Below are 26,600 nucleotides of genomic sequence, written 5' to 3'. Positions count from 1 at the left end.
CACCAATAATTAAGATTTGTTTATGTTTCCAGTGTATTGTTCCAGGTGAATATTGTAATAATATTGATATAGCTATTTCTGGGTATAGGACATAACTTAATTTACATGCAGGTATTAGTAGGCCAGCTTGCTAACCCTGAGGGAAAACAGGAAACATGTCCAAGGCTTACAGTACAACAAATCTCTCACGCTGTGAATACTGAATTTTCCATATTACTTTAGTACTTTCAACTCATTAACTTCCAAGCGTCACTAGGGAAATCTAGAACAGGGTGGCAAGGGGTAAGCACAGATTTACATCATTCGTAGCCTTTAATGAACATGCAGTTTCAATTACAACAAATTAAAGCTTAATTCTCTATAATTATAAAGGGGACCTGTCACTAAAATATGCTTGTGCCTGCCCCCTTCCCAAAGGATGTAGGTTAAAATGGTGCCACAACATCACAGCTCTTCAGGTTGAGCTGCTCTGCAGTGCAGGCAAAACCGATTGAAAAGACAAACCAGTCCGGGGTTTCTTGAGCAACCAGCAGTTTGTGCCTCTCAGATCAGTTTACAGGGAGGGAAAGAAGTATTTGATCCCCTGTTGATTTTGTACGTTTGCCCTCCCTCTGACAAAGAAATGACCGGTCTATAAGTGTAATGGTAGGTTTATTGTAGCTGTGAGAGACAGAACAACAACAAAAGAACCCTCAAAAACCCAGTGCTCAAAAGTCAGAGCTTGATGTGCATTGTAATGCGTAAAATAAGTATTTGATCCCCTATCAACCAGCCTGGAGACTGATTAAGCCACTCCAGGACCTTCATATGCTTCTTCTTGAGCCAGTCCTTTGCTGCCTCGGCCATGTGTTTTTGGTCATTGCCATGCTAGAATACCCATCCACGACCCATTTTCAATGCCCTGATTAAAGGAAGGAGGTGCTCACCCAAGATTTAACAGTACATGGCCCCGTCCATTGTCCCTTCAATGCGGTGAAGGTGTCCTGTCCCCTTAACAGAAAAACACCCCAAAGCATAATGTGTCCACCTCCATTTTTGATGGTGGAGATGGAGTTCTTGGGGACATGTGCAGCATTCCTCCTCCTCCTCCAAACACGGCGCACTGAGTTGATGGCAAATAGCTCAATTTTGCTGCCTGTCACAGCTACAAAAAAAACCTACCATTACAATTATAGACTGGTCATTTCTTTGTCAGAGGGCAAAAGTACAAAATCAGCAGGGGATCAAATACTTTCTTCCCCTCACTGTAAGTGAGACCAATGATCTTTTTTGGCTATCTGTAAGGGTGACATTCTTTCCAATGGCCAGTAATGTAAGAGGAATTCTTCCCACTGACCACCACTAACTCCATTCTTTACTGATACATTTTTTACCTAATTACAGTAGTCAATTTGGGGTGTGGGGGCAACATAACCCTATATTTTAGCCAAAGTTCCCTTTTAAAGGATTTACATTTTAGATTTTGTTTATATATTAAATGTTTCTTTTTCTGATTGTTATTTTGAAAAGTTTCTGTTTACTAATTTTACTTTTTATTTGTACATTAGATATTTATATTACTTTTTCATGAAACTAGGTCAGATATTTTCTTTCTCAGCAGGTGTTATAAAGCAATCCATGGAAAGTAAAAACCCCATTTCGGGGTCCATGCAAGGACATCTGAAGCTCTGTAAAAGGTAGTGTTTTATCTCTGCCGTCCAAATGTTGTTTATGTTTTATGTGGAAGTGGGTAAAGAGAACAGCTTAACAATGACACCGTTGGAAGTCTCCTTAAGGTGAATGTATTAGGCTAAAGATTATCTAAAGTTAAAAAATATGTTGGGTAAAGACCTAGATAGTATTTGTATCAGGTTATTTGTACAACTTCATAGCTGAAGCCTTTCAAAAGAATAGACACAGAGATACTGAGCCCCCTAAATCCTTTAATCTTGCTCTTGGGTTAACTAGAGAAACAGAAGGCTTCATTTGGAACTTTTTTTTTAATTGTTGCAGCCTGTAGACAGAAGTGTGCCTCTGTTTAACACTGTAATTGTTTGACACATTAATCATATTACAAACACTGTATACAAATAGATACAGAACTCTTTAATATATATTTTCTCCACTTTTTAATCTGTAATTAAAAAAACATTTTTTGTTAAAACCTTACTCCAAATAAATGTTGTATGTTAAAAAGAAATGAAAAATCTAGGGGGCAAAGTTAACAATGGAATTGAGACAGTCTTATGGGTAAGGTAAGTATATTGTCTTTTTAATCCTAAAGTTCAAGTTTTGTGTGCATACCATACTATGGTATAGCTCAGCTTCTCTTGACTTTTTTTTTTTTAACATAGGGGAACCTTTGAAATAACTTCGGGAACCACTGACAACTATACCTAAACCCACAGCTCACAGTACATTAGCATTGTGGTTGATGGGATGAATGCCTCCTAATTGATGGTCAGTGAGAAAAATGCCACCCTTACAGACTGCAAATAAATAGGCTCATTGGTCTGAGATAAAATGACCTGAGAGGCTGCTCATTGCTCAGGGAACCTCTGGAGGAAATCTGGTGAGAAACATTGTTATAGCTAGTATTAGAAGCTCTCATTCAAATTAACTTATTCTAGAGCCTCTTTAGCTCTAGAGTGATCATTTTATTTTATATTTTTGTTATGGGGTGCTGGTTCCTTAGCAGATCTTACATTTTTGGGGATGGGAGTGGATTTGCAACAGGTAAACAGCAAACAAACCTATGTGGAAACAAGCTAAGAATCCTGTGTAGCTTTGTTATGAAAAGTTGTTGATACTGATTTATTTTGATTTAATTTAGCGACTGTGGAATCTCTGCTAAGGACTTTACTATAAAGAACTGTTTTGTGGACTCAAAGGACTCTGTACTCTTTGCCAGTTGATGTAACCTGCCTGTATGTTTTTTGTTGGATTAGTTTATTTATTAGTTATCATAGCATCATATGTTTTAATTGAATAGAACTGCCCTCAAAGATCATTTTCAAGACTGGGGTTTTAAATGTTGTACAAATACCTTTAAAGATGTATTGTGCAGAAATATATTTCAATTTAAACATAAAATTGAATATTTGCTTAACCACAGATATTTAAAGGCTGGCATTTTGCTCATCAGGGGGTTAGAGTTATCATGGGTGAGCAAGCCATGGATTTGTAATCATTTTGGATACCGCCTTCAGTCTAATGTTCAATGAGCCTTTCCTTCAATTAATTATTATAAAATTGAGCTGGCCTGTTACTCATTAGCTTCCCTCATTGCCCTATAGATCATTCTGTCTCCTATTTTTGGTATACCTTTTATTTTGAATGTCAGGGTGATCCCATCCCCATCATTTGGGCATCTCACTTTGCTTTGACAACTTTGCATATTGACAACAGCCACCTGGTCTGCCTCTGAGGAATTAATTATTTTACCTCTCGGGCTGCAGATAGGATCTGTATTCTCATGATTGAACAATGAACTGAATCCTGTCAGCGCTCACGTGAAGAAAAATAAATAAATAAAGGGTACACAAGTATTTTTAGAAACAATGTGCTCTTTTTGTACCTTCATGCACTGCTTTGCTGCTTCCATTTGCAGATGGGCAATCTTGCATATAGCGCTTTGTGACAGATGGAAAAACATTAGCATTGGGAAGAATGTATAAACACCTTTTATTATTGAGAATCCAATTTATTGGCAAAGCCAAGGTAAAAGCATTCAATCCACATTGCACAACGTAGTTATTTCAGGGTATGAAATTACAAACTGCTGTCCGTATCAATGCAAACAACTCCTTTACTGTGTATGGCAGCCACTAGTTTCTGCATGCATCTGTAATGACGCATTTTCAAGAGTCACAATTTCTGTGCAAGTGGACGTGTTTCAAGTGTGAACCTTCTTCCTTCTTGGCAATGTGTTATCTTGGATGCATGCTGAGATTAGCAGCTGGTATACACAATGAACAAGTTGTTTGCATTGACATACACTGTAGTTTATTGTTTCATTCCCTGAAATGACTTGCATCCCTATACCTTGCAATGGATATATTTTATTTATTTACCACACTTTGAATAATTGCTCCTAACTCCAAAACATTAGCTGAAAGTTGCTGGGGTCCACACTAGGCTTATAGGTTCAGTTTCCTTGGCTATTCATTTTATGATAGAACATGTGACAAGGAAGAAGGTCCCCATGATGGACTGAAGTCCAGGCACTTTAAAGAAGCAATTAAGTCAGTCATAAAAATGTGTAGTGCACAATACCACCGGCCCTGGCCATCTCTGGGCAACGGCACTTCACCCTTTTCTACTCACTACCATTTAGCATTTCAGTCTGCATTACTTTTGAACTTGGTACAGTACCTCCAAGCCGTGAACCTGTTACTTTTCCCCTCACTCTACAATGCTATCCTTTTCTGTGGTATGGTATCTCAGAACACTCTATGCTGATAAACAAAAAAAAAATAAACCCCAAAATCAGAGATTTATTGCCACTTAATGCCACTCAGATTTAATGCCACCGTTCATGAAAAATGCAGGAGCCATGCATGCACCAAGTTGCTTTTCACCAAGTCTAGTGTTCAACCCAGACATTTTTTTAAGCTGGGTGGGAAGAAATTGTAGGCGGGTGGCAGCCCCTGTATTGTGACCTAACTCTTCAGTAAGAACCTAAGAACAGCTGGGTGGTTAAAGTGCGGGTGGTAAGCACCGCTAAAAGGGCCTGGGGAGATCACTAAAGTCCATCTTAATTTTTATTACAGGAAGTCATGTTCTGTGCAAACTTTGGCACCATAACCTCAAGAAGAGAGAAATGAACTGGCATATCCCTTGGAGTACAGGAAAAAAAGGAAGTATGGGCCCCTTCTTCAGTTCATCATGAGTTTCATCAGTTCTCTCTCTCCTCATTCTCCAGCTCAGTTCTTACCCTGGACCTTGGTACATGACAAGCTACTGTCTTTTCCTTACACCCTTCAGAAGCAATCCATTCTTTCTTCTGTTTAACACCAGCTCCAACTTTACTTCCTTCCAGCCACAATCACCTTCTTCCCCCCTTACCCTGGTCAAACCCATTTTGCAAATATTGTATTTTGTTCGCTTTTTTTCAAAAAGCTCAGTTCTGCCATTTACCTGATGGCATTTTCTTGTCTATGTTGAGATATTATCACCTTTTTTCTTCTACCACCATCCACAAGTACTTATTTTTGGCCTGCTCTTGCTATATTCATTATGTCACATCTTTTTTTTTTTTTTATTTCTTCTTGGGCAGCTCCCTCTGGCTTTTTACTGCCACTCCCAGCGTTCCATAGTTAGCTGTCACAGTACAAGGGTTAATTAATATTCTGTGGAAGTTACTACACGCTGACAAAGAAAATACATGCCATCGCTAGGATCGCTATCCTAGCTGCAGGAGGAAGCAATGGAAAGCATAATTCATATATGTTAAACCAATCCACCCAACACTGACCAGAGAAAAACAAACCCTTGGCTAGATAAACTATGAAAGTAAAATTATTTCGGCAGTGAGTTGCAGACTATCAACCAAAAGGTTTCATAAGCAACTGGTTAAATCAGCAAACAAACAGCACATGCATTGGTGTTCTCTCTCTTTTAGACTAAATGTGAAAATAAAAATGTGATGCTATATTTTATATAATCATTTCAATCCAGCAGATTAAGCTATAGGCTATGTTTATCTGCATTCCTATGAAAAGTTTGTTTTTAGAGCTCAGTAGCTAAAGTAGTAGTTAAATTTACAGATAGCCGGAAGACAAAATGCCAAGTTTTCGCTATCGAAAATATATGGTCAGCAAATCCTGTGTCATAGGTTTGTTATATTTATTTTCAGATTTTATATAGGCAGTTATAAAAGACAAACATTTTGTAACAGACACTTTATTAGTTAGATAATCTACTGCACAATGGAATATTTTTTTAATTTTATTCGGAGAACACCTACATTTCTAAGTATTCAAAGCCATCAACTGGAGACCTTGAAGTCAGCTTGCAATATCAGCTGTACAGTACAAATCCTATTGTATCGGCACATCATCCTAAGGTTTAGAATACTGGAAGACTTGCTGAGTCGCATCATGAACAATGAAGGTCATGACAAAAAAAAAATTTTAAAACCCCATCTCTGTGCAAGCGGCCTGCAGTATTAATTTTTAAAAGTCACCTTGAATTTCAAAACTGCTTACTGGTGAGGTGCTGATCAGAAAATGCTCATCTAAAGATCTCCTTTAGCTCTATTAAATAATTCATGCAATTCAGCCTCCGAAAACTCCATCCTGCAGCTTTCTGTTCCACAAACGCAAACTATTCTAAATCCGAGTTAATATTTCTTGAATTGGAAATACCTCAGGTGTCAGAGAATCAGTTCTAAAATTAAATTACTTAGCAACTAAAGCTGTGGAAAGTTGAACCCTTTTTGTTATGGCTAACAACCTGGACAAATATGAAAGAAGAATTGTGAGTGTCCGGTATCTATCTGCAGCATGTTGGCCATATGCAACGCTTATCTTCCCATGCAGGTCTAAAGGGCCACTGCAGACAGTAATCTTGTGTAATCCTTACCGAGAAGGTTACTCAAAGATAAATATTGCTTGTATTGAATTACATTAGTCGAAAATTTTTTTTTTTTTTTTTTTGCATCACAATATGCTTTTTATGTGCTCTTAATACCCTATCTCTTCCTATGTTTTGGTAAGTGGATCTTTTTGAAAGATATATCAAATGGGACACAAGCTATTTTTATCTCGAAGGTGGAAACATTGATTTGTGAAAGGGCTGTAAAAACATCAAGTGATCTCTAGTAATTTCATCAAATGGGCCTCTAGTATAGGGTTTAACAACCAGGATTCCTGCAGAGGTTGCCACAGATTCCGGGAGCAGTTTGTGCCGCTCAGGTCAGTTTAAGTCACCCCAATGATCATTTTGGCTATCTGTAAGTGTGACATTCTTCCCAATGCCCGGAAATGTAGGAGGAATTCTTCCCACTAACCACCATGCTAACATACTGGGAGCTGTGAATATAGTAATTAAAGCATGGGTTCTTCTAAGAACTGAAAGTTATTTTTACAAGTTAAAAGGGTCGGGAAAAGCTGCTCTGGTCTATGACATTCTGCATTAAATGCTATCTTATTAATGGTCTTTTGCGTGTCCACATCACAAGCTTCTGTATTAATATATTAAATGATTATATGCGGTTCTTTGGCGATGTCAGAGACCACCATTCATGCCTCCTCCAATAAGCTGACCATTACTGATCAAGCTATATGCAGGCGAATATATATTTATATATTGTATCTATACCAATTGACAGAGCTCTCCAAAAACCCTCTGAAAACACAGCTTTTATTAAAAAGCACATAAAATCAACAAAGTGCAATTTAAAAAGAAGCTTGGCCGTTGCTTTTCAGCCACACCTGGCCTTAGTCATTACTAACACACACTGTATATACATCATATAATCGTAAAAGATGCCATTAAGTAGAGACTGAGCCAAGAAACTGATTTGCAATCCATAAACTGAATGTCACAAGTAACAATTCTTTAATGCACCTCCTCTTTTATCCTGCTCTTGTTTTCTAATTGATGTAATGTAAATGATAATAAATAGGATTGTGTTCCTATGTAAGTATGTGCTGTAACCTGTTTTCTCTGTGTAAAAAAAAGAAACTTGCCAGGAGGAGAAGAAAAAGCCCAGCTGGTTTCAGAACATTTAAAGTTTAAGAATATTTGCTCTATGATGCCTCCAGCTATATGGGTCAGGGAGAGCTTCTTGTTTTTAAATCTCATTTATTTTACAATTTGTAAATTTGTACGCTGTTTAAATAGAAACATTGTACGATTATGGGCAAATATCTTTAGCTGCCTACAGGTCAGGTGTGAGGGAAAAGACCGTTAGTCATAGTTGGCTTGAGAGAGTCAGCAGAAACAGGGCACAGAAATATACAGTTATGTGAAAAGAAAGTACATCCTATTTCAATTGTAATGTTTTATGTATTAGAACATAATAAAAACAAAAAAATAAATAAACCTTTAAAAACTTCTACCATTATTTGAATCTAACCTCCACACCACAACAGATTTCACCACGTCATTATTTAATACAAATGAAGCCAAAATGGAAAAGCATTGTGTGAATAAGTGCCCCTCTGTGTTGATAGTTTGTAGAATTACCTTTAGCAGCAATAACTTGAAATCATCGTTTTCGGAATCAGTCTCTAACATGGTAGTCTAAGAGACATTGGTTTGTGGGCATTCATTTATGCCCAGCTCTATTAGGTTCTCACTACAGCATTATAATGGGGTCAAAGTCTGGACTTTGACAAGACCATTGCAACACCTTGATTATTTTCTTTTTTAGTTATTCTGTTGTAGATTTGCTGTTGCGCTTGGGATCATTGCCCGTTACATGACCAAATTTAGGCCAACATTTAGCGGTCACACAGATGGCCTCACATTTGACTCTGGTTTATTTAGGTATAGAGAATAGTTTATGGTGGGATCAAAGATGGAAAGGTCACCAGGACCTGTGGCTTTGTGCTTGCAAAAACAAGCACAAATCATCTCCCCTCCACCACTGTGCTTAAAAGTTGGTATGAGGTGCCCGTGCCCATACTGTGTTTGGTTTTCAACAAACATGTAGCTGTGCATTACGGCCAAACAACTCAATTTTGGTCTTGTCTGTCCATAGGACAATGTTCCCGAAACCCTGTGGTTTGTTCAGATGGAACTTTGCAAATCTTATCTAAGATGCCTTTTTAGTGAGAAGGGTCTTTTTTCTGGCCCCCCCTTCAAACAAACCATACGTGTTTGGTCTATTTCTGATTGTACCGTCATAAAGTGTAACATTAACATTCTTAGACCTGTGAGAGTCTGAGATGAAGCTCCTAGGGGTTTTACATTTTCTCTGAGCATAGCATGGTCTGCCTTGGGAGTAAATTTGCTAGGATGTCAACTCCTGGTATAATTAGCAACTGTCTGCAATGCTTTCCACATAACAATAATGTTTATCAATGTAAAATTACAATCAAAATTGTTTGAAACTGGTCCTATATCGCTTCTCAGATTATTGGGCAGCAAGAATTACTTACCTAGGGTCATTGCTATCTTTTCTCCTTGGCATTGTGTTAGCACACACCTGAATGCTCCAGACCAACAAACTCCCAAAACCTCAGCTTTTATAGAGATAGTCACATTTGCTGATGATCAATTAATCAAGTACGTTCAACTAGCAGCACCTGGCCACTACTTACTTCCCTAATTCTTATGGAGGTGGGAAAGGTGTACCTATTTTTTCCACACCTTCTACATTTTAGCACGGTGTAATTTTTAATATGCTGTGGTCCATCTGAGGTTGTATTTGCCTATTTTTAGTAACTGCTAGGATAAATTTTAATTATAACCTGATAGGCTGAACTCCAGGTCTTGCACTTGCTATCCCATATAGTCTGTCCAGCATCCCACCACCACTTTCTGCTCCTCATTGGTGAGGTATCACCTTTTGGGAGGAGGAGGGGCTCACAACATTTTAGAATCAGACACAACTGGTTACAAAAGAGCCAGTTACTTTCTGCATAACAGAGCTCCGTATTCTTGACTAGGGCAGATTCCTTTAGCTAATGCACCAGTTTAAAAAGTGTGACCACAAGTTTTTGCTAACATGGGAATAAAATAAATGTCAGCTTTACATTTTCAAAACACTATCAAACAAATCTTTATGGCAAGACAAGTAAGTTCTTGTTTTCCCGAGATGGCGTGTCCGCATTACACATCGTGCATTAGAAGTATCCATTAGCTTTCTGTGAAAGGTCTAATTGTCTGCACAAAATGAACTTACTGAAACACACTAAACAGTGTTACCTTGTGTGAAGTAATCGTACTATGTTATTCAGAAAATAATGCTGTCTGCACTAAAAAAATAAAATGATCATTTACCATGCTTATGAATAGATTTCAGTGTTGCCTCTCCAATTCCTTCCTCTGTGCAGGTATCCACAGGAAAGCTTGTGTGTAGTACAGCTTCCACATAAGTTTCCAGGTCCTCACGAGCATCAGATGTTCATTCAGCCAGTTTAATAAGATGAAAGCATCACATAGAAGTCTGTAGAGAAAGAAAATAATTCATAAAAATTATGTCAAAATTTATTTCATACCACTGCATTATTATCTTGTTTTACTAAACACAATGTACTGTTGTTAGACATAAATACTTCAGTTTTGCTGCAATTTTATATTTACGTTATTAGGGCCAATTTTTGATTTGCATTTTTCGGATCAATGAAGAACACACACAAGTTTGTATAGCAATTTTTATTTTCTGTATTATAATTGACGATGTGAAAGAGCTTTGACTGCTAAAGGCATAACAGACTGCAGACATTTTGGTAGCGAATCATCAGCTCCAGGCTTACAGATATAGGTATGTAAAGGAATGAGATTATTAATAAGTTCCACAAAAAATAAAAACCTGTTAGTATTTCATGCACATGTAAGCCACAAAACTAAATGTAATGAATAGTATTTAAAGATCAATGAATACAGAAATCCTTCCAAGTTCCAGCAACACATACTGCAAGCAAAAAAACTTCAATGGTCTCCATATGTGCTACTTGCAGCTGCATGATGACCATAACACAGCTGGTCTTGATGCTGGCAAATTGTCGCGAGCATCAGGATCACCAAGAGACTTCCTGCTAGTAGTCTCTATGGAATCGCTCCCTCGCTATCGAGGTCAGCAACATCACTTCCCCATAACTAGCAATAGTTATTTTGAATCATTCAGAGCCAACAAGGGAGCAATTCCACAGAGCTTAGTAGAATGCTTTCCTACATTGCGGTGATGTATTGTCAGCAGCCGAATCGTCGCCATTACAGGGCCTTTCGGAAAGTCAGAACTGCCATGTAACCATTACTTTGCTTTGACTATTACGATGATGAACTGCAATCTTTTCCAGTAATTATAAGAATCATGTAGGCAAAGTTATAATTTATTAAATTTTTTAAAACCTTGGCTCTTGGAAAAGAAATGCACATAGACAGATATGATGACAAGACAATTCACTTGAATCCAAGGATTATTTAAAGTGGACCTAAACCTAATATTTTTTTAGACAACCCTTTTACATAAAGTAAAAATCTTCTTAATTTTTTTTATAAGTGCAAAAAAAGAAAAAAAAAAAAAACCTCCCCTTTCTGTCTTGTTTGCCATGGTGATCAAGACTTAATGGGAGCGCAGAGCCTCCCAGGACACTTATGTCATGCATCTGACTGCTCCTTCTGCACATGCCCGAGATCAGGGCATGCCCAGTGAGATCAGCTCTCTTTATAGCGGGCTACCTCATCCGATCTCATGCCCGCGCAGTGCGAGATCACGTGACGTAGCCAGAAGGCGGCTGTAGATGCCAGTGCTTCCTTTGCACCGGGACGATGAAAAGTTCCTGGATGGCACAGGACCAAATCGATGAAGGTCCAGGGGGATCAAGGGATCAAAGGTAAGTGTTATTTTTTTTTTTCTTTGAAAGCAGACTTCAGTAACCATCTCCAGCTGTGTGTACATCCTCATTAAGCATTTTTCCTATAATTAGTTTATAGGTGGTAAATGGCCATTTGTGATATGATTACAGCTCCAGTGATATGTAAAACTAACCTATGATGAACTAAAGAGCATCACATGATTTTTTTATTGAGCCTCAAAAACAATGACTGTCACCGGTATTTAAAGTTAAGTATGGAATACCAGAGAGGCTATATTTAGAAATAAGCATATTACAACGCATGTTTTTCCATATACACCATCTACTTCTACCTATCCACACATATGGACTGAATTAGGTGTCCAATTTGGAAATGTAGCACCCCCAAAGGAGAAGCTGGATTTTCTGAGTTCTCTGCTCTGATAGGGCAATAAACCCACATAGGTTCAGTTCATGAATACTGTCAATGGGTTTACTAAATGGTAAGGACCAGAGGGATGGGGGTTAAATGAGGTGCACGATGACCTGGTGCTTTAAAAAAAAAAAAAAAACACAATTCGGAAGGGTAAGCATTCTAGGTCAAACCCCCAGAGCCTGCCTAAGACCTTAAAAGACTTCCACAGACATCTGGTCTCACCACCCATAGCAGGCTTTCATATTCCAGCCTCAGTTGGAGTAGCCCTACCCCAGACAGTCCAAATAAAATTGAGGTTATTCTGTCCTGTAGCATCATGGGATGAGACCTTCTCTCAAGATGAGTGATCATTCCTTTCTTAGGCCTTTAGCAACTCATGCTTCATGATTATCTAGGTCCCGGGCCCAGGCTGAAGTAAGCCACACAGGTTCCTTTTGCTCACATATAAATGGCTGACCACCCTCACTCTGGAGATCTTCAGATATTTTTCCTCAATGCCAGCCATTGGCTACAGGAACAAGCAAACCTTCCCCGTGATTGATCTCTTCCTCTACTATATACAAAGAAATCTTCCTGGCGAAAGGAGGAAGCGGCCAATCAGTGAGCTAGAAGCATTTTGAGACATACTGACTGTTTAGACTAGTGTAAAGCTACGTACACACGGCAGATTTTTATCGCCCGATGATCGGCATCGGCCAATTATCGGGCGAAAATCTTCCGTGTGTACAGTCGGTGTCGTCCATCGTCCGGACGACCGACCTGCCGGATCCATGGACGATGGACGACAGCCGATCGTAATGAAAAGGAAGGGGAGAGCGCGCAGCAGGGTGCCGCTCCGTCGCTCTCCCCCCTCCCCTCTCCATAGAGCATGAACGGTGCTGTATGTACAGCATCGTTCATGCATCTTGCAGCCCCTTGTCGTTGGAAAGGATCGTGAAAGATCCTTTCCAACGACAAAAATTGGAAGTGTGTACGCAGCTTAACTCAACAAAGATTCAGTGGAACCCTATGGTTCCTCAAACAATGAAAGATTGCGGATTCTGTTTATCTGATCTTGATATGATCTTTTTGGCAACATTCTTCCCACTGGCTAGCAAAAAAGAAAAAAAGAATAAAAATGAAAGGTATTCTTCCCAAAGACCACCACACTAATGTACGGTGAGTTGTAGAAATAATGATTTTAGCAGGGATTGCTTAAGACTTGTAAGTTATTTCAAGGGTTCTCCCATGTTAAGAAGGCAAAGAAAGGTTGCCTTTGACCCTGTAGATGTTCCCCCTTTCTTACTCAAAGGCAAAGGAGGGAGTCAGAAATCCATACATTGTCAAGTTGGAATACAACCATATGCCTGCACAAGATTGTACTTGAACTTCACTATTATATGAAATCAGCTACAACTATAGGTCAAAACAGATGAAAAGTCATGTAATAAACAAAGGTTGAATACTAAAATAGAGCTGCAATGCTATAATTTAATTTTACACAAGAGAGGCCGGGTTACAATGAAAAATTTTTGAAGGAACAATGCAGCCAAGTTATGTAACTATACTACAAGGTGCAAATTTCTGCAAATAGGAAGATGGTGGGCTGTATGGAAGGTAATGTAAAACACAAACTCGGCCGAAATAATGAAAATATATTGGAAACACCAGTTTCACAATACAGCCTTTGAAACACAAATGTAGCGCCACAAGAACAAGGCAATTCATGGATCACAAAACCACAACATCCTACTTTATATGCATTAGGATTGTGGTTACAGTATATGACTGTATTATGCATTATGCTATACCTTTCTATGCACCTTTGACACATTTATTTTTAAATGAAAGGAGGGGTGGCATTACAGGTTAATGTGTATAATTTTATTAGTTACTTGTTGGCTAACAGGGGTGTGGATGAAGCCTTTCAAGTGTTTCCTAATTAATGATGAACGTGTAACTTTGAAGCAAGCAGCAAGCATGCCTCATCTTTCCAGACTACAGATGACAAATGCAATCATTCTAAACCAAACATATTTTTTTAGCTTCTCCAAAGGTCCAGAGGTGCAAAAGTTTTGATCACATATCAGTTTATACTCAGAAGTATAAACCTGCATTGTTTCAAAGGCCGAGGGGCTCTTTTACCACGTTTTGGTTGCTCAGCTCCACTAGAAAGTCCTTTTCAAGTCTTTTCTCGGCCTTCACCTTACCATCCAATCAACACATTTTGGCTGTAGTACAAAGATTCATTTTAAGAAAAAATTGGCTGCAATAACTATGAAATTTATGTGTCATCGCCAACTTTTATCTGGCTGTTTATTAAATGAATTTAGTTGCCTACTTATAGCACCTTGGTGACTCTACTCCCTCATATGCATGCTTGCTGGCAAATAGCACCAGTACTACACAGTTGATGGTAGCAGGAAAAATATTGTTAAACGAGTCCGAGATAAGTAAAGGGAATCAAGCTAGGGAAGGATACATATCAACGAAGAACCACACGCTTTATTTTTTATTCTCACAGCACATCTTCCAATCTACCAGCTAAGCTTTAATTACAACTGCAAATTAATTTCACAGCACACAAGATATAAGTACCAGGCTGTGTAAAAAACAAAACAAAAAAAAACAACACATACCCCTATGTAGTTTGATATTGATATCAATAAAAAGAATTTACTGGTCAAACCAGCCAGGGCAGTCAAATGCCTTTAAGATTCATCTTATTTATGCTCTTAGGCATCCTCACCTTAAAAAGAAGTCTAAAGTAAAAAAAGAGGTCTAAAGTAAAAAATAAAAATATATCACAGCTTACCAAGTCTTGGATGTGGTAGGCTACACATAAAAGCTACACTAGGTAAACTAGTGTGTACAATACCTTTACCAAGCATTTAAAGCAGGACTAAACCCCAGATTCTCAACTGTCCCCAATCTCTCAAAGTGTGCTGCAAATCCTCTTCCACTTTATCAATGTGTCTTTATGAACCCTTGGGTTGCTCCAGGAGATTGCTAGGGGTTCCTTGAGCAATGAGTAATTTGTTCCCATCAGCTCAGTTACCAGGGTTAAAGAACACCTTTCCTAATACTCATCCTTATGGGGTAGAGGTTCTGTTGACATAGGAGAACAAGTTAGAACTGAATATAGTGCTTAGATTTCAGTACATTGAAGAATTTACGGCTTTCTTTAAACAAGCATGTTGACTGTTTTTTCCTCAACCAGTGTTCTTCCGGAGGTTACTAGGGGTTCCTTGAGCAATTTTTTGCCTCTCGGGTTTAAATGATACCAATGATCTTTTGGCTATCTGTAAGGGTGACAATATTCCCAATGACCAGCAATGCAAGAGGCATTTTCCTACTAACAGCTATACTAATGTACCATGAGTTTTGAATATAGAAGTTATAGCAGGGGTTCTACAAGACCTGAAAGTAAATTCAAGCGTTCCTCAATGTTAAAAAGGTCAAGAAAGGCTGCTATGGACTTATTTCTGCAAACAGATCCAATCTGGTAAATACAATATAGGCAGGAGGTAAAAGCATAAAGTGTGGAGATGACAGATGTTGCTAACCCTCGAGAAAAGCTGTACCTGAGGTCTGCAGACAATCACTTCTCTGATCAAGACTTCACATTGTCCTATTTATGGACATATAATTCCCTCATGCTGTCCTATTTACTTTCACTTAATTCCTTTCAAACCATGGTTCTAACAACCTGCTCGGGATGTACAGACCAGATTAAAAAGCGGTCGGCTCTGAAATTACAAAATAAATTTCTAAGTGGGACTGCGTCTTCAAAGCAATCAGTGAAAAAATAAGCTTCTTATGATGTGCTGCCCATTTAGTCAAGTGTTATACAATCAGACCGGCAGGAAATCCACCTATTGTGCGTTCAGACACACAAACAGCTGCAAAACTATTTGTTCATTTTAAAAAGCATTAATACAAAAGAGTTTTATTGGAGGTGCAAATAATTGGATGGAACCACTAAGTAGAAACAAATGCAAACTCCTGGAATTTACAGACTTTGGCCGGTGTTGCCAAAAAAATAAAGCGTGAAAATTTCTTTTGCTGAACTAATTTTATACCTGGCCTTGTGCCAATATTTACACAGCATCCGCCACTGAAGGAAACTAGAGGGTTTTAGTACTTTTGTCATATGAATAAATAGAGTCACCCATCAATGTATATTGTAGAAGACCCCTGACTGCATATACCAGGCGTTGTTTGCATGTTTTTACTTATGGTTATATACAGCGATAAGCAAAAGCATTAAAACCACTGGCAGGTGAAGGTGAATAGGGTTGGGAACCACATTACAATGGAAACTGTGAAGAGGTCTTATACATTGGGAAGCAAATGAGTAGTCAGATCTTAAAGAAAAAGCGCAACTTTGACCAGAGTAATATTGTAATGGATAGACGATAGTGTCAGAGGCTCCAAAATGGCTGGTCTCGTGGGGTGGTGGACTGGTGTGCAGTTGTTGGTACCTACCTAAAGTGTTCCAAAGAAAGGTCACATATTCACTCTTGCTCTCCTTTTGTACTTCTTCTACCGCTTTGCTCTCCTAACCACATCTTCCCAGTTCCCACACCAATAACCCCAACCCTCTAAACCTGTACTAAAGGTAAACCTACAATTTGTTTGTACATAGATTATCTAAGCATCCTTCAGTATTTTCTCTGCTTCATTGTTCATGTGATCTTCTGATATGGACATAGTTAAGATCCTTAAGAACCATTTAAATACTCTACAATATACACCTTTTTGGATTTGCATTTGCTGTAACCTTTTACTTGAGGTCAAAATTGGCTTTTGGAAATGGAGGTGAAGAAGAGGGAGAGGAAAAAAATGGGTTGGTGGACTTTCTGGATATGGAATAATGGTGAACAAGACTGCCATCAGACTTTTCTAAGCCCCATGGTAGGTAAACTTCTCAAGTCCCCCTTCCCATGTCTAAAAGTTCCAGTGTTGTAAAATTCAAGCTCTTCCCTCTGCCCTCAAACCAACCTGAGACGAGATCCTTCACGAACATGAGGCAAGATCCTTCATCAACAATATTTTATTCACCTTATGGATCCACAGGCTAGTTAGATGAGGGTCAGTTTTTTTCCAGAGCAAGGACATGCATGATCAGGCTAAATTCATAAAAATGTAACAAAACCAAGTTTGAAAACAACATGGCATTCATCTTTTTATACCCATTATGTATAGAAAACTGGGAAAATAAACATATGCCAGTTAAAAACCTTATAGACATTGATGATCCAGAGGAAGGCAACAAAAAAACAAAAACAAAAAAACCCTGGTTCCTGATCCCATGAGGAAATCTTTTTTTTCCTCGATCGACACTCTCTCTTGTCTTTACTACATGATATTGTTGTTATATAAATGACAAACTAAACGTGTTACTACATTGTTACTATATGACATTATTATTTAAAATGTATATACACCCCATTTTTTCAGGCCTTCCTGTAAATTATTTTATGTTGTCTGTCTCATTGCAATTTAGTTATCTAATTTTCTGTTACGTGGAGGTCACTGGAAGCAAACGTTAACACATTTAGGATAATCTGTCCCTTAGTTTTTCCTAGAGAGGATGTTGCTATCAGAGCATTTACCTTCACTCTTTTGTCCAGGCAACATGTGTAAATTTTTACATTTTCCATTCCTTTCTTATCTCAGTAACAACGGTCACCAGGACAAATCAAGAGGATGAAGCTACCTAATGTGGGCACATACTGCAAGAAAACCTTGATTGTTGATCCTTCATCGAATCGTTCCCTGCTCTATCCAAATCTACAGAGATGTTTTGGCTTTAGGTTCTTTTTAAATCCAATGGAGGAAAAAGCTTTTTTTAAGGGACAGGCTACTGTAAAAATAACTTATGCTAACCCCATCTTTCCTACAGTCTTTGGTATTACAAATGACAAATGTATGCAAAATTTTATAGTTCTAGGTAGAGATGTCACTACACTAGAATAAATTTAGAGAATAATGAGAGGACGTGTGTGAAAAGTGAAGCTATACCATGATGGTCTCTGAGTAATAAATTATGTCTGACAAGACAAGTCACCTCACTATGGAAACTATATTTTGTGCTATACAAGCCTTGTGAATTAAAAAGAATATTGCATCTCCGTTATAAAAGGTAACCAAAGAGACAAAACAGTTCCATGGTTGCCAAAATAAACACTTACTCAGCCTTGAACCTGTTTGTGGCTATAAAGTCAGCATCCTAATTAGAATAATGTGTCAGTAATTAAAAAGATGTACAATGTATGTATGTGTTAACCCAATGGGTTGTTATAGATATTCCTGAGCACATCAATTGTCCAACATGACGGAAAACCTCACCGGGAAAGATACAGATTGTGATGGACCCCAGGCCCCCAGTGATGCAAAATATGAATATAGTTTGCTACACAAAGCTCTTAGAGAGATATTTTTCCCTTTCTATGCTCCGCCAAAGGCTGACAATTGAGTCAGAGATAAAAAAGAAAAATCAACCATGATTCTCACCTAAAGAGGACAGAGGCAATTTCATGCTTCTCTGTGCTTGATTAGGCCTCAATCATTTTACAACAAATTGGAAAATGTCTGTGTTCAGTAACAAGGACTTCTACCTGCTGAAGGTGCTTATTGCTGCACTCTAGGGGGTCAGAAAAGGCCCAGCTGATGCCCAGATTAGGCCTATTACACATTTACTTTAGTTACAATCAGGCTTCTGATGCAATTTGTTGGATGTGAAGATTATATGAAGTGAAATCAACAGCCAACTGATTGTTAGGTGATTGATCAGGATTGTTGGTAACTATTGATACAAGTACATAAGTTGTGTTGCATGTATGAATGACTGAGCAAACCTCAGTGGATTTTTCCCAAAAAGGCCTACCAAACATCAGGACAAAATGAGATACCGACTTAAAAATACAACACATAGCTTTTTCAGGGGAATATATTACTCCACATAGAATCCTACAAATACATATTGTTGCACTATGTGGTGGGCACCATCCTTTAAAACCCAACTGAAGTCACACAAATAAACGTTGTACCAACAACGTCCATTTCTGTACTAATGCCTAACCGAGTAGCAAATAAGATTAATATGCAATGAAAGAGATAATGTAAAACAGATTCTCCTAAATATAATAGGTTAAGAAACTGTGTGCCACCCCTGGAGTACAAAGAGAACAGAAGACAATTTTGCTTGGTAATATAAGAAAGTGCAAGGAAGTACAGTAACAGCTTAATAAGCACCAGAAATAGACAAAGTTAAGCAAAGTTAAGCAGGAATTAAATGTGTTGGCTTTAAAGAATCAGGTTAAATGCAATTGTCTCTGTTCCCGTCATGTTTCGATGTGTGGCTTTCTTAAACAAGATTGAGACCTAAATTTGTAAAATGGATTATTGGTCCCACAATTGATAATTGTTGTGAAAAGTATTACATATTATGAATATCCGGTGGAAGGGTGTACAATAAATTATAACACATTATTATATATATATATATATATATATATATATATATATATATATATATATATATATATATATATATATATATATATATATATATATATATATATATATATATATGGAAAGACTGAGAAATGAGCAGGAAGATTACATATAAATGATTACATATAAATGAATTGCATTTGCTGTACTGTAACTACATGAACTTCCTCCCACCCCACCACCACCATCGTCGTTGTCGTTGTTTCAGAGCTAGAGATCTGCAATCAGCAAGAAACAAGCTTCCTGCTTGATGTTGACTCCATTTCTTTTTTTAAAACTTTAAGTTTCTTTTTTTCACATTTGAAAGGGATGAACCAGTTTGGAATATAAAAAGATAATCATCTTTTTCTACAGAAAAGGCTTTGGGTAGAAGTTATTCGAAAGACTGGAGAGACTGGGAATGCAGAAAAAAGCCTAGAGTTACTCCCTCAAGTGGAATAAAACCCCATGTTACTCACTAGTCCCCTTTCCCTTGCAGGGCACCACCATCTTCTTCTTTCTTCACTTCCTCTTTGAGATTCTCGGCCATCCTGATTGGTTGGGCAGGGGTAACGTAACTCCTGCGCATGCACAGAGGAAGCCAGAATTCCAGGTACCTGGCAACAACCGCTGTGCTGCGCACGCTCAGCTTTTTTATGCAGCTCCCCCTGTACAATCAGGCAGATAGGAGGGAATTATTGCATTATTACATCGCCTGTCCTGTTCTGCAATTATAACCAGCCTGATTATGCATTTATCAAAGTGGGACTTTAGTTCCACTTTAAGATAAGATGAAAATTTCTAAGAATTGTATCCGTTTTTGTTTTTTTTAAATCCTGTCTTGAATCTTAACAAAGCTGATCTTCTCAAGCCCCTTTTTTCTGCAAGCTAGTAGCGTTGGTTTCTTGATTCTGACCACAGTGAACTGTGTTGTGTGTGTTTCTGAGGCCAAAAAATAACAGCTTGTGTGCTTTTTAAATTAAATATTCATATAATGAATGGAAGGCGAATCATGGGTAAAGTAAAGAATTATCCGATCTTTTATTGCACAAAAACAAACTTTTTTTTCTCTCACTTAACCACAACACTATGAAATCTATTAGTAGATCAAAAGCTTGAATACTTATGTAATCTGATAACTATTCGGTGAAAAAGATGTGTGTAAGATGACTGAGTTACGTTACTCAGTCAATGCCTTATAATACATGCTTTGTATGGTGAGACAGTCATTTAATGTTCAAAATAAGTCTGGGTTATCTAAAGCTAACTCTGCAATTATATGATAGAGTCCCTAGACATCTGATTCACCGAATACAACTTTAAATTGCACTCTCCCAAAGGAGACACGTATACTCTACTACCAGATATCAAATAAAATCAGGTATTCGTAATAACTGGATTGTCAGAAATCACACCTAATGAGGTCTTTCATCACCGGGAGGATTTTAAGCACTTAAAGTAATTGTGAGCAGAGAGTATATGATCAGAAGGCTTCATTTTTTTTTTTTCTTGCTTAACACCTGCAAAGCTCTAAAGCTTTCTAGATATCCATCATGTTTTCTGCACCTTTTAGAGGCTCCTGGCAAAATAGTAAACTTTGAACACAGACACAAAAAGTCAAAAGGAAATTCAGTGGTTAATTTCTTTTTATCTTTGGTCACATTTTAGAACTTCAGACGTAAAATTTCCAATAAGAGATAAAAAATAGCGACCTGTCGTGCAACAGAAATCTTCCATCAAAGAAGCAAACAGAGAGCCTTTAAAATGTTAAAGGGAGCCTAGAGCTGTACCCATTGGTAAAAGGCAGAAAGCAAAATATTATAAAAAAATTCTTGCTTTTGCTAAAATTTCCTTTTTTTTGGACTGACAAATAATAAAGAAGAACTGTACTGTCATTAGGTTTATTAAAATGATAAAAGCAGGGCCTGCAAAGACTTTATACTTTTCTCTCTTGCTCCTTGTTCCTCCCATTTCTCCCGTGTTCAAGAATAATGGCCAGCTAATGAATTTTCACATTCAGCACACTGGGTATGTTAGTTATCTGGATAGCTATCATGTGCTGTGGCCCCTACATCTCTGCTGTGTCCTGTAGTGAGCTATGCTCCAGCAGAAGCAACCACAACCCATGTCAGAGGTCTAGATGACCAGTGCCGGATGTGAAAGAAATACGTCTGCAAAAGAGATGAGGGACTTATGGTGCCATGGCATGGCATGTGCTGTGCCTCTATTGGTAACAAACTATGACAGTTGTGTCCGATTGTCATATTGTGCTACCTATCACCCTGTGTTTACATTCCTCATTTCTCCTAAATCCTGTGTTGTTTAGACCCAAACTTTCCAGGGTATACACAGGGCCCTTGTAGCTATTAGAAACCCAAATTCTAGCACTCTAGCCTTTGGGAATGTCAGGATATAGGTTAAGAACACATGAAACCAGAGGTTTCTTCTCACTTAGGGAGACAAAATAAAAAACATAGCCCCCCAGAGGTCCTTAATATTACCCAGTGGTCCACAGTTTGCATAATCAATTCAGGGCCCCTGGGAACCTGTGGTTTCGAAACAGCCCCCCATTAAGTGAGAAGAGATTTCTATTGGTTTTTAAGTTCATGAACCAGATTTCTATGAGATTATATGACTGGGTTTGTAATATTGCAGAATAGGTCAGGTAATGCCCCTTCTGCAGTAATCTCTCCTAGCTGCCTGATCATTCTAGGTTTCTGGTGAAAAAGCTGCGCTGCGCATGCACAGCATCAGTTGCCAGGGCATTCCCAGATTTCTCTTTGCAAGCTGGGAATAAAAACTCCCACACGGGAGGTATGTTTCCCTGTTCCAGCCAATGAAGATGGCGGAAGGAGGAAGTGAAGGAAAAAATATGCCGGTAGCCTAAAAAAGAACATGGCAATGTGGGGTGTAGTTCCACTTTAAAGTCTCTTCTATTGCATTTCCTACTTGTTTATATTCTTTATAGGCAGTGATAGAGAGGCTTTATTGATATTTCTTTGCACTGGATGACACAAGTGCCAATACACACATCTACCCTGCATTTATCTTAAAAACACTCAAATATTTGTCTGCTTTGGATTACCTCATACCATTTTTTCCTGTTCCCTCCCTTAATAAGGATGATGCATCTATTTTTAAGCTTTCAGGATTTCAGCAATGAGACAGAGGTGTTTGGATAATTACAAGGATTATAAAACTCACTCGTGCAGAAAAAATTACATCTACTGCATTTCTTTAAACCTATAATATGGGAAATAATATGGGAAATTGTAAAGGATAGTTTTCTGCAACGTTCTGAGTTATTAAACAGATGTAAAACATCTTACAAATATTTTTATCCATTTTAATCCAGGCAAAATGAGATGTGTATACACAAGCATACATGGCCCGGAGTATACTAAACACAGGAGCTCAATGGCTGCTTAATGCTTGCCATTCCATTTAACAAATACTTTGTCTTACGACATACCTGACAAGTTTCCAGTTAGGGAAGTTGTACTGAATGGTATTTGATAAAAGCAAACTCTATTAAATATTGCAAATCTGGGCTGGCCGGTGCACTAAATCTATGCTTTTAGCGTATTAAATATTAAGCCTTGTGCACTTAGATGCCTTTGCAATAGAATCTGTTATTGCTGCATTAACAAATGATGACTAAAAACAGATTTGAAAAAAAAAGCTGAAAAAAGGAAACAGAACTTTTCTTTTTTCCCCCAGAAGGAGCAAAACTGGGATTAGTTAAGGGATTGGATTTATTGTACTACATTCCATTCAGATGCAAGTTTTGGAAGAACTTTTAGACTTTTAGGAACAAAATAAAAAAAGAATAATTATTTATTAAACTGTACGGGACCATGAAAATGCTGAACAGGATATTTATCATATATGTATCAACTGAAACTACCAAGCAAAGGAAATCCGGTTCAAGTATCTGGTATTGTCCAAGTAGCATGCCCGAACATAGATTGTATTTGGCATGCAGATTATAAACTCAACAGCTATGGATTCCTACTGCTTCCAAAATAGGTCTTGTAAAGTAAGATAATCAGTAATCTCTAAACCAATATGCTGAAAAACTGTACACTTCCTTTAATTTTACAATTTATAATCACAAAAGCCTACTGCTTCTTTCTGTATTAATGTTAAGGTATCAGCCAATCCTTACACAATCTTCCTGCAAAATTAAAAATGTATTAAAAGGGTTGACTTATGAAGAAAAAAAAAAATTGTAATACCGGGCGATCTGAGCTTCATGCAAGAGCTGCGGTAACTGGATAATTCTCTTCATTTGAAACTACCTGATGTATCAGATTCTTGCTAACCGTATCCAACTCTTCCTTCTTCTTCCCCCACCAAGTGCTGTGGTTCCTTCCACCTAACTCATTTCTATGTCCTGTAGTCACGTATAGGGTTGGCCAAAGTAACCACAGAGCTCAGTGGGAAACCAGAAATTTGACATTCCGGGAAGTGTCAGATATACAGAAATTACACACACTGTAAGTACAGTAAAATTACTGTTCATGTACCAAAGGTATCCTAACTTTAATTTGACTACACAGTGTATTTTTAGCTCTGTATTCAAAAGAATGTGGTGTCAGTCCTGATGTATTTGAAAGAGCACAGACCTCTCCATGTCCTCTTCCCCTTCTACAGAAACCCTTTATTTTGCACAGCAGTTATCATCTCATAAAATCAACAGGCAATTAATGAAACAGATAAAGCAACATGCTTTGTAATGGTAGATCAACCCAATGGAGCAAAACACATTGTTAGGGTTTACATATTCTATTTTTTATTTTTGCAACAAAGTAAAAAACTGATAAAAGGCATCTAGAAATTAAAATTTGCATTCATGCAAGAATAAGCCCAGAAAATTCTGCTTTAATTAAACCTTCCAATTTTCTCTGGGGATTTGAGGCAGGCAGGCAATACATTTACGGACATCTGATGACTGCATTTTATTAGGAAATGATTTAGCTGTATAAAAAGCCTTGGTGATGCTGGGCATAAAGCTCAAATCAATTTTTAGTTTAAATCCAGTAAATACTTTGAGGTGCATCACAAAGAAGATGTGCCCAATGTCTTACAGATGTTTATAAAGCAGCCACAGCATTATTAAGAACTCATGTGCCCTGCCAGCAGTGTAAAAGTGAGGTCCTTGCTCTGTGTGAAGAATAAGTGATTGAAAGCAAAGTTCTGACATACCATTTGCGGAATCAGACTTACAGCTCTGCTATCATCAAAACCCATGCTCCCTGCTGAGCTCCGGCTACTTACTGCCTATTTTGAATCCATAGTCTATGAATTTTGAAAATGACCTACCTTGCACAATCCTGGTCACCAGCAAGTGAATAAATCTAGGAAGATGAATTCTTTTACAACTGCTCCTCCCTACTACATATGACACATCAAGGCCTGAATGATCAGTTTCCATACAAAGAAGACATTAGCATGTTTGCATGATAGTAGAACACACCCGTACTGCCTAATGTGGTCTGCAGGTGCTTGTGCACCTTCCCGGTAAAACAGAACTGGCTTAGAGAAAAGGCAGAGGGCTTTGCAAAACTTCAACTTGGCATTTAGTCAACATTTCAGATCTGTCAAATATTTTAGCTCCTTATCATAAATCTTAGCGAATGCAACTAGGGATTGCATACAGCGTTCTCCCAGAAATGATTTGAAGTTGTAAGCGGGGGGTCAAAAAGTGGTGAGGGCAACACATGACAAATTTAGTGTTCCCAGTTGTTGTTGCCATCCAGTAACCAGTGTCGGGTTACTTTACTTTGTACCAAATTTCTAATGCCCACCCCCTAAGTATCTCCCATTTCTCTATAATCTGTATTATGCACCAACTGCGCAGTGCACCTATATTGTGACCTAACTTTTCTGTTCGTTTGCTGTTTTAAGGTGCTTAATGAAAAGTGTTGGGTGGTGCACCAATCTAAAAAGGGCTGGGGGGAAACAATGGTGTGGGTATGGAACAAAGCTTCTCATTGTAAAAATGTGAGTAATGGGACAAATATTTTGTTAAATCCAACCATACTTTATTACAAACTGAAGCTGAAATGCAGACAGTATTGCTCGCCTGCAGTGTACTCTGCAGAGGTCACAATGTGGTGAACTTGGTTATGCTATCACATAGGGGTATAAGGAACACAAGACTGCTTAAGCATGTAAAGGAGTTCACATAGAAAAGCAGTTCAGCTATTATATAGCCTTTTTCCTACACCTACACAAAAACTTAATACTACTGCTACTATTTGTCATGAGATTACATTACATTAGATTTACCTTCGTCTTTATTTATTCGTTTTTTATTCGACATATTATGTCTTGGCATTGGCGCGTCAACAGACCAAAAGGATGTTAAAGTTCCTGGTAATATTTAAAAAAAAAAAATAAAAAAAAAAAGAGAAGAGAAATAATAAAGAACTTTAAAGTTTCCAAAAAGAATTTTGTAATAAAAGGTGTTTCAGTATTTTTCCCCCATTCTTGGTTTACATACCGGTAATTGGACAAGCAAGAAAAACAAACAAATGCTAAGGATCCATGACATAACGTGTAGGTGGACCCAAAGCAATTAATTGAAACAGAAGCTGTTTGCAGCAAACTGGGCAAAAAAATAAGACTATATCAAAAAGGAGAGGTCAAGGTAGACATGATGGTTTAACCTTTAAATTTCACACCATGGCAAAAGTGAGCAGAGTGATAGAAAAACAAGGTCAATGAGGTCCCTTCCCAGTGGAAATTCTGCAGTGAACGATTTTCTTGAACAGCTGTGCAAGCTCTTCTGCAGAATTACAAATAATCCTGCAAAATTGAAGGATTAGAACTGGCAGAAATCTCTATGAAACATCCATAAACAGTGTGCAATGCTACATGTAATTATAAGGGGCAGAAAGATGTCAGATAGTGCTCTGAACTGATAGGTCAAACTTTGAAAAATGTGGTTCGAACCAACAGTAAATTGTTTGTTGAAGGACAGGAGAACATGGATGGCAATGGTGGTGCCATGCAGGTCACAGGCTAAATTTTTTACTCCTTCTTTGTAAAAAATTACAGGCAGATTTGTGTCAGATGGGGAGACCACTGCTATGTCTGCTGGTAATGAACTAATAAAGTGGCTTGAAAAGCTCTTCCACATTTGAAAAACAAGGCCTAGTAAATGTGAATAACTACTACTAGCTATACAATGACCTGGATGAATAAGAACCTTCAAATAAATATTCAGC

General features: G+C 37.9%; 1 protein-coding gene across 5 annotated transcripts in view; it reads right to left on the bottom strand.

Moving 5' to 3' along the window:
* STRBP (spermatid perinuclear RNA binding protein) overlaps positions 1 to 26,600 on the bottom strand; it is a 108,882-nt gene that overhangs the window by 53,380 nt on the left and 28,902 nt on the right. For 4 of the 5 annotated variants that reach the window (XM_072431253.1, XM_072431254.1, XM_072431250.1 and 1 more), the window contains exon 3: positions 9,934 to 10,099. In XM_072431253.1, coding sequence (XP_072287354.1) covers positions 9,934 to 9,936 — 3 coding nt within the window. In that variant the 5' untranslated portion in view covers positions 9,937 to 10,099. Of the gene's footprint in view, positions 1 to 9,933; positions 10,100 to 25,659; positions 25,724 to 26,600 lie in introns of those variants that run through there. The other variant, XM_072431252.1, reaches the window with a different exon arrangement.

This window comes from Pyxicephalus adspersus, chromosome Z (genome assembly GCF_032062135.1).
Source record: "Pyxicephalus adspersus chromosome Z, UCB_Pads_2.0, whole genome shotgun sequence".
In the NCBI taxonomy this organism is placed as follows: Eukaryota; Metazoa; Chordata; class Amphibia; order Anura; family Pyxicephalidae; genus Pyxicephalus; species Pyxicephalus adspersus.
The sequence above is the reverse complement of the archived record's forward strand: the minus strand, read 5'-3'. Positions and strand labels throughout refer to the sequence as shown.